Source organism: Aplysia californica, unplaced genomic scaffold (genome assembly GCF_000002075.1).
Source record: "Aplysia californica isolate F4 #8 unplaced genomic scaffold, AplCal3.0 scaffold00142, whole genome shotgun sequence".
Classification (NCBI taxonomy): domain Eukaryota; kingdom Metazoa; phylum Mollusca; class Gastropoda; order Aplysiida; family Aplysiidae; genus Aplysia; species Aplysia californica.
In genome coordinates this window covers 142247-155741 of record NW_004797412.1, presented here as the reverse complement: position 1 = coordinate 155741, position 13495 = coordinate 142247, and the positions used below count along the sequence as shown (strand labels likewise).

The 13495-nt window shown below is 36.7% G+C and overlaps 1 protein-coding gene across 1 annotated transcript in view; it reads left to right on the top strand.

The window, feature by feature from the left end:
- Positions 1-13495, top strand: part of LOC101863259 (putative molluscan insulin-related peptide(s) receptor) — a 49099-nt gene that overhangs the window by 3073 nt on the left and 32531 nt on the right. Inside the window, exon 2 of the mRNA XM_005096910.3 lies at positions 8953-9489. Within this exon, the coding sequence (XP_005096967.1) occupies positions 8953-9489 (537 nt within the window). The remainder of the gene's footprint in view (positions 1-8952; positions 9490-13495) is intronic.

The following is a 13495-nucleotide window of genomic DNA, read 5'->3' as shown; positions in this document are numbered from 1 at the left end:
CCTTTCACACCCATACCCCACCAACCCTCCCCCAAAATTCGTGATTTGCGATTGCCATGACAATACGCGTTTGATGTTCGCAAGTGGGGTACAAGATGGCCGTCTCCATTCAACATTGTGAACTGTGACGTCTTGACTGCACCGGTGTGACAAAATGACTCGTATTCATAGTTAAGTATACCTGCTGTGCCGACTGTGGCATGGATTAGGCTTAGATTTGTTTAGGTTTAAGGACCTACTCACCTACCCTGAAGCCTGAAGTTGAAGCCAAGACCCAACAAAAACGTCTCACAAGTCACAAGGTCTAAAACTAGGGAGGGCAAACTTTGGCCTGCAGGCCAAATATGGCCCGCTATAGCGTATGCGGCTCGTTAAAACAATTGATTGAGAAATTTTTTTAAAAGTAAAAGGTAGATTTTTACTTTTACTCCCTCTACAGTGGGATCAAATTGCTGTGGCCTATTCTCAGCTGCAGGTCACTTATGCTATGGCCAGTAAAACTGTCTCAAATCAATTATTTAAAAAAAAATTATTAACCTAATAGATCTAACAAAATATCTAATTATGGCGGAAAACAGGGCCTGCCCCCTGTTACTTACTGTAACCCTCCAGATTGTTTTTTTTACCTCCGGGGGGGTACCCCCTCCCTTAAACCTCCTGATTGGTCCACAGTCGTGGAAATTACAACGCAATCAGGCTTAGTGTGATGAAGTTTGAATTATAAACACCATGAAATATTTCAATTACTATTAATTTGCAATGAATATGATGTTAATATATTCATGTAAAAAGGATAAAAATGAAAAATAAAAAGGCTTTGCAAAAGCTTAGCAGCATGAGACTGTAGTGGAAGTAAAAGAATACCTTTTAAAAAGGAAACAAAATAATTGTTCGCAATATTGAATATGGCCACATTTATTGTCAATGACAATAGTCAGTAATACTACAGTCTATAGTGTCACTTTTATAATATAAGTTTTAAAGAAAAGATTGGAAAATTTGTACTTTCTCTTGCATGCAGATATACACTGTCTTTGGGGGGGGGGGGGGGGGGGGGTGTGCGCTAAACTTCCATATTTTTGGCTGCAGAACGGTCATGTGACTACTAAAACTGTCGCAAATCAATTGTTTACAAGATAATCTGAGTCCTAGATCTAGGCCTAAGTGCAAAACAGCAAATTAAAAGGGGGGGGGTGCATTCCCCCTGCCCCCCCCCCACCCCCCCCACCCCGAATATTTTTAGAAGGTATTTTCCTCTAAACAATACCCTCAACTTTATTTTTTAGAAACACACATTACGCAATTAGGTCAATTGTAATATAGTTCGAAAAAAGCATTAAAATTCACAAAAGCTAATAATTTATGACAGGTATAAAGTCTAGATTCTTGTAAAACGGGTAAAAATGAATAAAAGTATACTATACTTGAGCATCGAACGAAAGTGAAAGTAAAAAATATAATTCCAAAAGTTTTTTTGTTGAAGTTTTTTATTTATAAAGATACAGACTGATGGTCAGGTTTGTTGGGAGTGGTGAAATATCACCACACTGCTTGTAAGTGGTCTAAGGGGGCTCCAGCACAAAAACTTTCCTGGATAGCCTGGGGTGTGAAAATGATTTATTTTTAATACTACATGCTGCCCTCATCATAGGGTCAGTTGAGAAAAAAGTTCCTTCCTGGAAATGCTATAGATGCAGGGGAGGGGTGGCATTTGTTGATTGTGCTTATAACATCAATGGATGGACGTAATGGAGATGTTCAAGGGCCATTCTAGAAAAAGGGACACACGTAATAGGGATTTGTAATCTGCTGAAAAAAATCATAAGGAATTCAATAGAGTTCTTCTTTTTTTTCTTTTTTTTTTTTGTAAAGGATGTTTGCATTCTACAAGAAAAGAGTAAAAAATACCCTCTATAAAACTGCTCAGAATTGTGTCAGTTGGTTATCATTTCCATATGTAGTCATTTGTCACTTTTCATGGAATTGTCCTCAATCGTTTCTGTTTTCATTTGGTAAAACAGTGGTCCTGTGAGTGAGTTGCAAGCTCTGGGGTCAAAATGTGTAGAAGTAAGACTAATGCATGCAATTATCAGAAAGGCTTGGATAGCTCTTGGGAAGTATGTTTTAGCCACTGCTTGCTGACCGGACAGATGACCGTGATCCCACTGCGTGCAGGCTGGCCCTCTGGGGACACCCCTTCTGCTTCACCAAAATTCCCCTGTCCAAGACAGAAAAGTGTGAGACTTAATTTTTTCCAGGCTATTTTGCGATTCGTCTTTGACAGGTTCTACTATGTCCTCTCAAACTGTCTCAAGTAAATGGTTTTCAAGAAAAACTAACTGCAAAATATCAAATTATGGGACAGTACGGGGAGGGAAGACATGCTTCTCAGAAAAAAAACTTCCTTCACTCTGCGTGATTACTGTGTATAGTTTAAATTTAAAATATCAATTCTCAAAAAAACTATTAATTTGCAATGGGACAGACATTGTGTACGTCAAAATTCGTGAAAAATGAAGGAGAAAAGTGCTATACAATACCTGAGCATAAGATGGGAGTGATAGATAGTAAAATTATAGCGACAATTATAATATTGCATTGAAGAATCAGGCATGTGGTAACACACCACTCAATAAAGTGTGACCAGATAGAAGCCTTTGTAATCTTTCATTTATCAAACACTCAGTAGTGCTAAAGAGAACTTTAGTCTAGTAAGTACTTTATATTACAACTGCATTTTCTGCAGTGTCACAATAAGTACACATACATAACTGCGAACCAGTGCGTTAAAAGGCAGGTATTCAATTCGTTTTTGAGTGTCAAAGTACAGCACTCCATTTTCATATAGGAAAGTATATATTTCTATGTTTTCTAGTATTGCTCCTCACAGACTTGCTAATGCTGCAAGAAAAATTATAAACTTTCAATGCTGGATTTATGAATAATAATGAGAGTGCAGTCCAAAAGTCAATTGGAGAGATCTTTTGCTGCAAGATGTCTTTTGAATAATAATGAATAGCTTGAATTTATTGAATGCAGAAAAGTGTGAGTGGAGAGTTAGGGGAGGGGGGATTGTGGCCAATATCCAGCAAGTAAGTAACCATCCACCATCATGACCTGCCATGTGAATAGAATGGGGGGTTTTTGTTTTTAAAAGTTACGAGCTATGTAAGTACTCTAATGTTGGACGCGCTTAAACGATTTTTCTGTTCCTCCAATTCTGCAAGGAGTGCCATTACTCTGTATCTCTATCAGTTTGCCAAAATGCGAAACTCTTAATTCTTTCTGGAACAACGATTCCTTCTAGTCTGTGTGTGCTCTGGGATCCTTTTATCTCAATAATGCAGATTTTTATGCTTTTCCTTTGAGCGATTAAAAACATTTTTAAAAAAAATTTAATTAGTGAACGCAAGTATAAAAAGTAAGGTTAGGATTCAAGATTATGACCATGGATCGTTTTGACAATTTTTTTTGTGTGTGCATGTCGACACAGATTTTATTCTTGTTTTGCAAGAAAAGGACTAAATGACATTAATTTGGGGAGGGGGGGTGGGGTTGGTTAAATTCAACTTTTTGAAACATTTATCCTGGAAAAAAGAGAATCTGATTTTGTTTCTATGATACTTGTTTGCTTATCAGTGCAGAACTGAAAAGGTTAAAATACCAGTTGGTCTCTTGAAGATTAAAGGGCACACCTAAATAGGTTTAAAAACTATTCATTGGGATTGGGTCTGGAAAAATAAGTGAATAATTTAAATTAAAATCATACTGCATTTCTATGTAAATAATCTCAGTGAAGGCCCCCCCCCCTTTTCAAATTTTTAGACTTTTTTTCTCCATATAGTTTGTTCGAGAACAGATATCTTTGAAATACAAAAATTATTATAAGTAATGTGAACACCCTGAAAGTGAAGAGTCCCCTGCAATGAGATTGTAGCAATTAATCATGATGTCAAGATGCCAATGCACTCCCAGTTCTTTGTGGGTTGCTTCACAAATTTGTATGCTAATTTTCTTCATATTCCCAAGACTTTAGGCGCTCGTCAATAATTGGGCATGTGGAGTTAATGGTATCATGTGAAAGCTTGTTCATTTGCTTTGCCTTCAATGAACAAAGTACCCATATCTATTTTGAATAGAAGTCGAGATATTTTTGGTTGAAGAAAGTGGGGGTCACCTGATTTCGGAGGTAAAAAATTATCGAGAAAATATCAGCGAAAGTGTGGTAACTTAAATAGTTTGAGAGCCCTTTGAAATTGAAAATTTACATTTTTGTGCCTTTAATTAAGGATGTTTTTTTTTGGGGGGGGGGGGGGGGTAAATCCACACAGAAATGTGTTTTTGAATAGACATAAAAGGTGTTGGGCCAAAAAACAGAAATTGAAAAAAGCTGCCAAGCCTGTAGAACAATGAATGTTTTCTTCAATTTCTGTATTTTGACGAGTGCTTGATTTCACCTCACGTTTTATTTCCAACCACAAATCAGTGTGCTTTTTGAGAAGGAGAATAAAACAGACTTACTCTACAGATACGTTTCTTCTCATATTCTTGTGTGCAATGTGATGTAAGAGAAAGAATCACTCTACGTTGATAAAACAAGGTATGAGACATAATCCAAGGTGTCTTGCTGATGCTTATAGGTCTCTGTGCAACCCGGAAATCTACAAATTGCATGAGGGATGAGTTTTTCCCCCCATAGAAATTAGTCTTTAGTGAAAATGAATACCTTTTTTTTATGACTCAATTAGTCTTGGTATTCAAGCTTGAAAGTGCTGCTTATCCAAGTGTTTATAGTCTCTTGCCTTTAAAGATAATCCGGTTTACTTCAATTGAGCTGGATGAAAAAGAGGATGTAAAATTTTTGGTTCTTCGACAAGTGTCAGCTGATATGTGTAAGATAAGAATGTACTACTTGTATCATTTGCCTAGTGTCCCAACATTTTGCAGTTTCAAGAAACTGTGAGCCTTCCAACTTGGTCTAATTTTTGTCACCCTATGGAGTCCTAGTGTTGTATACAGAGAATTTTTATACTTTAAAATATGTGTGTGTCCCCAAAGAAAGGTACCAAAAGTTGGATTTTGACAATTTTGAGTTAAAGGTTGTACTTTATAGGAAATTCAATGCTGAACACAGGGGTTTTTGAATTTTTTAGATATCTCAAGTACTGTTTGTTGCACATTTTGCGAGGTAAAGTTTAAAAAATGTAATTTTGAGAAAATGGGCTTTTAAGTTTAACAAACGTGAGAACACATACAAACTTTTTAAACAGGATTTTTTAAATGTATTTATTCATAGAAAATTTATGTCCAATTTGGCATTCAGTTGACATCAATATCATGTCGTCATGAATGGAATTCAAGGGTAAAACATAGCAGGGAAGAGAAAACGTGCTTCAAGAATAGATTTTAACACCTTTTGAAAGCAGTTTCCATCATTTATTTTTATTATACCCTACCCGAAAAATAATTCAAAATAAAATATTTAGAAGTCAAATCAATGAAAACCTTTTGAGCACATTGTAAAAAAATGGTGGATCTATAATTTTTTAATGGAAACACATTTTGGTCAAAAAAGTAATTTTTGTCATTATTCATTATCGGCCTGTAGCTCAAAACGGTCTGGGGCAACTTTTGGTGTTCTCTAGGCGCACACACATATGGCTGTTTTTGCAAAAAAGTTAAACGTCGCTTTAAAGCACTGTCCCTCTATGGTAGAGACGGACAGATTTGAAACACAGCTGCTGCAAAATTGGTTAGCAGGATTGGGACTGTGTAGAGTTGTGTAGGTATCATGAGAGAATTTTCAAGTCAAGTCTGTAATCTCTGATAAAATGTAAAAGTTCATAACAATTCAAGTGTAGAACTCATAATCATTCGTGCTGCACTTTCAGACCTCACTTTTTTGTGTGCAGCCAGTAACCAGAATTTTCATGTGGATTTATTCATCATTGAAGTAATACCTGTATTTGTATTTGAAATTTAAACCTTTGTAAAGTAAGTTACTTTTACTTTACTTTTATCCGCCTCTTACCTTTTTGGGTGTCGCGGGAAGAAAGACTTTCTCTAAAGTAACAGCTTCTCAAAATTTATTTTTCAGTTTAATTTTAGGATTTGTTTTAGTTTTAGTAGAGTTTTTATGGCGCTCACAACTGCATGTACGCTCATATGAGCGCCAAGGATTTGTTTACATTTTGATCAATCATTCAAATTTTGAAAATTAGTTCTCTTATATTTTTAATTTTTTACTTGACATTGGCTTCAAAGCAAAAAAAGTACATCTTAAGATTAGAACACACACAAAAAAAAGTTATCATAAAGTCAAGATCCAATATCCTTGTTGATGGATTGAAACAAAAAAGTGTAAATCATGTTTCCTTTCATTTGTTTACAATCATTGTTAGCAGATATTCTTTAAGTGTGCAGTTGTTTTGGCTAAAGCTTGATACTCAGAGTTTGCACTTGATTTTTATCAACCGCTTTACTCTATATCCCTCTTTAATTACATAAGAGTCCCACTCTTACATAGCTTAATGATTAGAGAAAAATAAAAAGTTTTATGATTCATTACTCAAGAATTGCCGGCATTGATTCTGTAATTTTACTCATCACTTTTGAAGAGTTACGATTTTTGTTACTTGAGCAACAACTTTAATATTTTTTTTACTACTACTACTACTCTCGGTGCATTATTTTTTGGCTGCTATTATATTATCTCTGGATTCAAGACATGTCTGTCAGGTATTCCCTTCATGGGTTTTAGCTGGAGTTATTAAGGGTAGGCTAGTGAAAAAAAAATTAAGTAAAAAAGATGAAGTATGGAATTTTGTCAGATAACTTAATAATAAGCAAATGAATGAGTGCCTGTGTATTGATGAATATGATATTAATTTCAAAGCATTTTTTTCCTCAAATATGCAACAGATGTCATTTTTTTCACTCAGAAGTAATCCATACATTTTTAGACATAATCTACAAACAAGAAAGCAGCCAGCTGGTAAGGGGGGGAAATGGGAAAGTGATCAGCAGTGAAACAATTAAAAATTGGTGACTCACATACACATACATACCCACATTGGCAAAGCATGTGATCTCAGAATCTCATAGAGGCAGCTTCTGAATGAATTGAAATATAAGATGATCTTTTATACTAATCACTGTCGGCCATCCATATGAAAAATAATTTAACGATTTTTTTCTAATATAATAACTTTTGATAGAATGCACCAATTTATTCTAAATTTGTTGGTTAATATTGTTTTAACTTGCTTAATGGCGCAGTAAAAGTGGTTTGCCTCTGGTCATTAATTAGGGATGTTTTCTCTTTGTCTCTATTGATTCATCGTTTTTAAATTGTAGCTGATTAACCGTATAAATCCTCTCACATGGACCATGGGCCAAATTTGAAAGAGGATAAAAGCAAAATAAAAATGTTTTATGTCAATGAATCTCAGTTTATGTAGTAAGCTTTGCCACAGATGTAGTCAGATCATGAAAGACATTGTCATGTGTACTCATTTGACTAAAATTATATTATTGGAAAGAAGGACTGCATTGTAATGACGCCAGTTGTTGTTTTTTTTTTTGGGGGGGGGGGGGTTTCGCCTTAAATGGGGCAGAATAGATGGGCCTTGGTCCTGGAAAGAAATACCCAAGGCATGATGCTGGAGCTTCAAAAAGAAATGTTACCTGGAAAGACAAATGGAGAATATTGTAGTTTAATCTCAAAGTCCAACTTTAAGGGAGTAAAATGGTACTCCTCAAACACTTGTTGTTTTATTTTTTTAAATAGATGTCCAACAGATAATGTACATGATTTAAAATGTTTTCTTGTTCCGTTGCTAATTTTCAATGTACCTGCTAGACTTCATTTTATTTTTGTGTAAAACCATTATTGTGCTGTTCTTTTTTGTGATAATTTAATATCAACTGACCTATGGCTAATCTGTTTGGCTCCTTCTTTATGTAAAACACTGGAAAGTAAAGCTATAACAGCATAATGATCAAATACTTTCCATGTATTGGTGCTGCCAGACGTTACAATTCTTTAGACCCGTGACAGGGGAATCTCTGATGTTTTCTAAGAATTTGTCGAAGATATGTTCTGTATTAAGTCAGGTGCAATGAAATCTGTAAAATAATGGAAAAGTAAAATTTTTGGATGGTGCAGTAAAATAGATAAATTATAATTTGCAATTGCATGGCTGTCAGTCAAACCATGTAGTATTTTGTGTTTCGGGGTTTTCGATACCATTGTTACATTTTACAGTGCAGAGTGTACAGCCAATCTTCGCTTTTTAAAGTTTTCTCAATTTTGTTGTAAGTTTTTAAGTAGGTGTACAGACATTTTGAAGGATGGATAGGGAAGGGAGCTTGGTCAAGAAAGAATTATTCTAAGACAAGTGCGTCAACATATAAAAAAAAAAACTCAAAACATGATAAAGTTGATGGGGGCATTATGTTCGTACTTTTGTTTAGGTGCCCGTATCTACACAGGTTTTTAAATATTTTTTTAAAAAATTCATTAGTAGTGTTAATTCAATGAGGAGTCCTTAATGTTGGCTTTTTGCTTTGCTGAATGAAAGTTTGCTCTTTGTCTTTGTTCATGAAAAAGTTGATGTTTGATTGTACAGTATTTGGTCTGTTTACAATCTGTTAATGTTTATTATTTGCTTAAGCTGTTGTTATGTTGGTTTAGTCCTGTACTTTTTAAATACCCTTTGGGCATCATCTGAACAGGTGTCATGCTGGGCTGTTGTTCAAGTGAGATATTGATGTCAGTGTTGAATTCCTACCTTTTGCAAAGCATTTGTATCTGAAGGACCACCTGTCATCAGATAAATACTACGGCATCTTTCTTTTTGCTCCCTAATTTTTTTGTATTCGTTTTTAAATTAAAAATGTGATATATGAGTTTTTTTATTAATGTTTCCTTATCTTTCTTTCTCATTTCAGTTTGCAAGAGTATTGACATCCGCAACAAAGTGGAGTTTCTTAGGCAGTTGGAAAACTGCACTGTTATAGAGGGATTTCTGCGTATTTCGCTCATAAGTGACGCTACACCAGCAGATTATGAGCAGTATTCGTTCCCTAAACTTCGAGAGATTACAGATCATCTTATGCTCTACCGTGTGCTGGGCCTGAAAACGCTTGGACATCTTTTTCCTAACCTCACTGTCATACGCGGCCGCATTCCTTTCAACAATTATGCATTTGTGGCTTATGAGATGCAAGATCTAGAAGAAATTGGTCTCTATAGTCTTCGCAGTATTAGTGGAGGAGGAGTCCGGCTGACCAAAAACAAAAAGTTATGCTACATACAAACCGTGGATTGGACCAGCCTGGGAGTAGATCCTGCTGCACAAGACTTCAGAGAAAACAAGGAAGAGAGCCAATGTGCAAATTTCTGCCCCAGCAATTGTTCCTCTGCCAAAGAGGAAGATGTGAATGTAAAGCGTTGCTGGACTACTCAGCATTGTCAGAAAAACCTGAGTGAGTCAAAAGTGCTTTTATTTCAATTTTGCTCCTTCTCTTCTAGTTACATATTTCTTTAATTTATACAATTTTTTCAGGTGAAATCTCATTGTTCTGTATTTTTGTCAAAGATAGTTCTGTGTTGTTTACAATCAACTCTCCAATGGCACTGAAGTTATTAGTCAGTACTGTTGTTATCTGACACTCTCTATTTTACAACCTCACTGCATCTGTCGTATTCTATTCTTCTTTGAATTGGCTAGTAAGCAAAACAGGGGTTACCCTAATTTTCACTGATGGGAAGTAACAAAATATTTCTTTTTCTGTTATGGTAATTAATCTAAACAATTCTTATTGTTTTAAGTTGAAAAATAGTAATTTTTTTGGCTGGTTCCATCCAATATTCCAAACAACCCATTACCAGACACATACGCACAAACACACACATAAACACACTCACACTTAATAAAAACTTAAAACAAAGTAAAGCCAACCATTCAGAGAAACATGGTTACTCATTTGCTCTTGGAAAATTTGTAAATAGTCGTTTTGAGCTGAAATATTACTGATGCAGTGGAATGCAAGTGTAGAAAGTAAGTTTAACAATTGATGAATTATTACTTTTTAAGTGTAATTTTTAATTTTCTTTCTTTCTTTTCTTTAAAAAGAAATGTTGTCTTACCCCACTTAACATAATAATTTCTTTGCATGTTCTTTTTCTCCTGTACCGCAGGCGCGCGCGCGCACACACACACACACACACACACACACACACACACACACACACACACACACACACACACACACACACACACACACACACACACACACACACACACACACACACACATACACACACACACACAGACAGACAGACAGACAGACACACACACACACACAACACACAGAGTCTCTTCCTTCTTCCCTCTCTCTTCCCTCTGATCTGTTCTGTGTGTGTATCTACATTATTGTATACTACTATCCATTGTATTCTGCGGGTGTCAGTGTCTTTTACTGTTGCAAATTAATGGTATCGAAGCTAAATCCATCCCTTCACACATATTATTATGGTGTAATGGATTTCTCATTAACTTTAATTGACAGATGCAGAAGCAAGTTGTCATAAAAATTCATAATTCGTTTTAAATCATATTTTTATAAGAAATTTCGTAATTCAGCAGTCTACTTGTACAGAGGAAGGCTACGTCAGTCGTCATTTAGATTTAGATATTATGAGTTATCTTGTAATCACCAATAGCTAAATTTGAATGGGTAGCCCGTTGTATTTATTTTATTAAAAGCTCTTATTATTTTCTTCTTGTGCTTTTAGAGATGATCTTGAAAGAGATTGAATGAAATATGGCCTCACAGAAAAGTGTTACTTGATGAAGTATGTCATAGTTTGAGAAAAAAGAAAGTTAAAAACCTATCAACAGTCTGTTTGTTGTATGAGAATGATAACAAGATGTTAGACTGTTACGATTTGTTGTATTTCTTTGTGTTATTGTAAAGTCTCATGCGACGTCCGCTTTCGCAGACCAGCTCTCGGTATAAGCATCATGTTTTTATGCCAGGGGCCCCCCCATCTGTTGCTCCTCAAGGTCCTCCCGAGATATAAAGAAGAAATAATTAACATAATGCGGTGTTCTTGATTTGGCAATGTCACGTTGTACCCACCCGCACGCGCGCACATAATTACCATGACTTTTCACCGGCGGCACCACCTCCACTCACCCCAGACACACAACATATGACGCCGCGCGGCCGACGAGTGGGGGTTTAGAAACCCTGGCTTACCTCAAGGAGACACTTACCGACACTTCTTTCACCACAAGTCCAAAAAAAAAGTTACATTCTAATTTGTTTGTTTCTCTGCGTGGGAGGAGGTGGTGGGTTCTTGGTTGATTTTTTTATTATTTTTTTTTTGGGGGGGGGGGAGAGGGGCCACATTCCCCCCGATTGGGGGGGGGGGGGGGGGTGTAAATTCGTTTCTGTATGTAATAGTAACACCAATCGCTTTTAACCTCGTGCCTTTGCTATGTCCGTTTATAGTGTTTTGTTGTGGTTGGGCATCAGTACCCAAGTTCCTTCTCCCAACGAAGTGTGATTTTGACAGTTGCCTCCATCGCCACTTTTGGATCAATAATGGAGCTGCGTGTTTTCTCCTGTTGCTTTACAATTTGTAATAGAAAGCATCGATTGGCGGAGTCTAAAAATAAGCCAAGAATTAAAAAGAAGTAGATCAAGCTGGTAACAATAGATTTTTTGTAAATAGAAATATAATTACACTTCTTCATGTCTCTACCGTGGCGCTTCTGTCGGCCACCCCACGGTTTCGTAAGTGCTTTTGTACCTTTTTATTTTCAGCTCTACTAATTTTTCTTTATGTATATGGCGGAACGAACGTGATCTAAGACTTAGTTTATAAAGAAAATGGCCGGGACAGCTAAAGCCTTTGTAGTTATGTATCATCATATGTGTGTCGCCGTTGTAAGTTGTTTACCCATTGTTGTAATTTGTTACTATTATTGGTTTCGAAATTAATAGTAGTTTTTCTTCTTCTTCGTCTTCTCCTTCTCCTCTTCCTCCTTACCACATGTAATCTATTACTATTACTACTTCCATGTACCTTAAAAAGCCCCGTTAAGTCATAAGCATCTCATGCGCACCAATATGTCACAGTAGTATTTTCGGTTGTTTGTTGTTGGGTTGTTGTTGTTGGTTGTTGTTTTTTATTGGGGGGGGGGGGGGGTGAGGACGGGTTCCTGCTCGTAGTTTCATAAAGCGTACATTTTGAGACCTTTGAAAAAAATGGAGTGCAGATTGTGTCGTGCCTTTGATTAGAGGCATTGATTGATTCCCAGCGAATAGTTGCAACCAGAAGTGTAGGAACGAATTGTGGGTGGTTGGCGGATGTTGTGGTGTGATTTGCTCCTTTTTTCCTCTCAAACTTTTTCGTTCGTGTTGCTCCTTTTTTTTGTGCGTTTGTTACTCTCTTGAAACACCTCTGTCTAATCTTCGGCAGTTATATGACCTTATTGTGTTGCAAGTGCCGTGAAACTCTCCCTAAAACGAAAACGAAGAACGAATTGAGTTTAGGGATTGTCGCCGGTGTAAATCTAACCATGTCAGGTAGCACGTGACGTGTCCGGTAATACATTAATTTTAACTTTGGACTCGGCTTTGTTCCCAGCGGCGGTGATAACAAAACGTGGAAAGGGTTGGTCCTCCGGGTTGGTAGGCATGGTAGCCTTCTTGTATTTTTCCGTCGCGGTAATATACAAACATTTTCCTCCTCTCCCCCCCCCCACCCCCCTGCGTTTGTCATTGGCAGTGTACTTTTGTACTTTAACCGATTGAACCCCCTGTACCGAAATATCAGTATAAACGCAACGCCGCAAATACCCAGGGGTACCGAAATATCGATATATGACACACCTACCTACGTGTGTAAACGAAAATAGAACTCAAATACGAAACAGCAGCATCAGTATACACCAGCATAGTGATATTATTACAGTAACAACGGCAACGACAACAACAAAATGAGATAAATAGAAATACCAACACTAAAATAAGCCGGAGAAAAGTATAGACGCAAAAATAAGTGAAATTGTCCAGGGGCCCAGGGTATCTATAGCCCATTTAAGGCTCAGTCGCTCCAGGTTCAAAGGGCTAAGAAAATGCGCTGTCACCGAGGATACTTGCACCGTGCATTCTTGGAAATGCTGTGTTGTGTCATCTTCAAGCGAAAAACCGGGTGGTGCGCACTTTGGTTTCGTCAATAGACAAGGAAGTCTTTATATTTAGAAATCCACAAGTCTCAAGTCGTGTCATAAATTTTAACGTGTGACGGGCTAGATTAGACAGAGGGCCACTGTATTCCTCATGTCGTCTCTTTAAAATCTCTTCTTTTACACCGTGTAGGGTCTTTAAGCGTGGTGTGAATCAATTTTATTATGTTTAAATTAGCTTTGTTGCTTTTTGCGTTTTCATGTTAAATTTTTTACCTCATTTGGTGGTG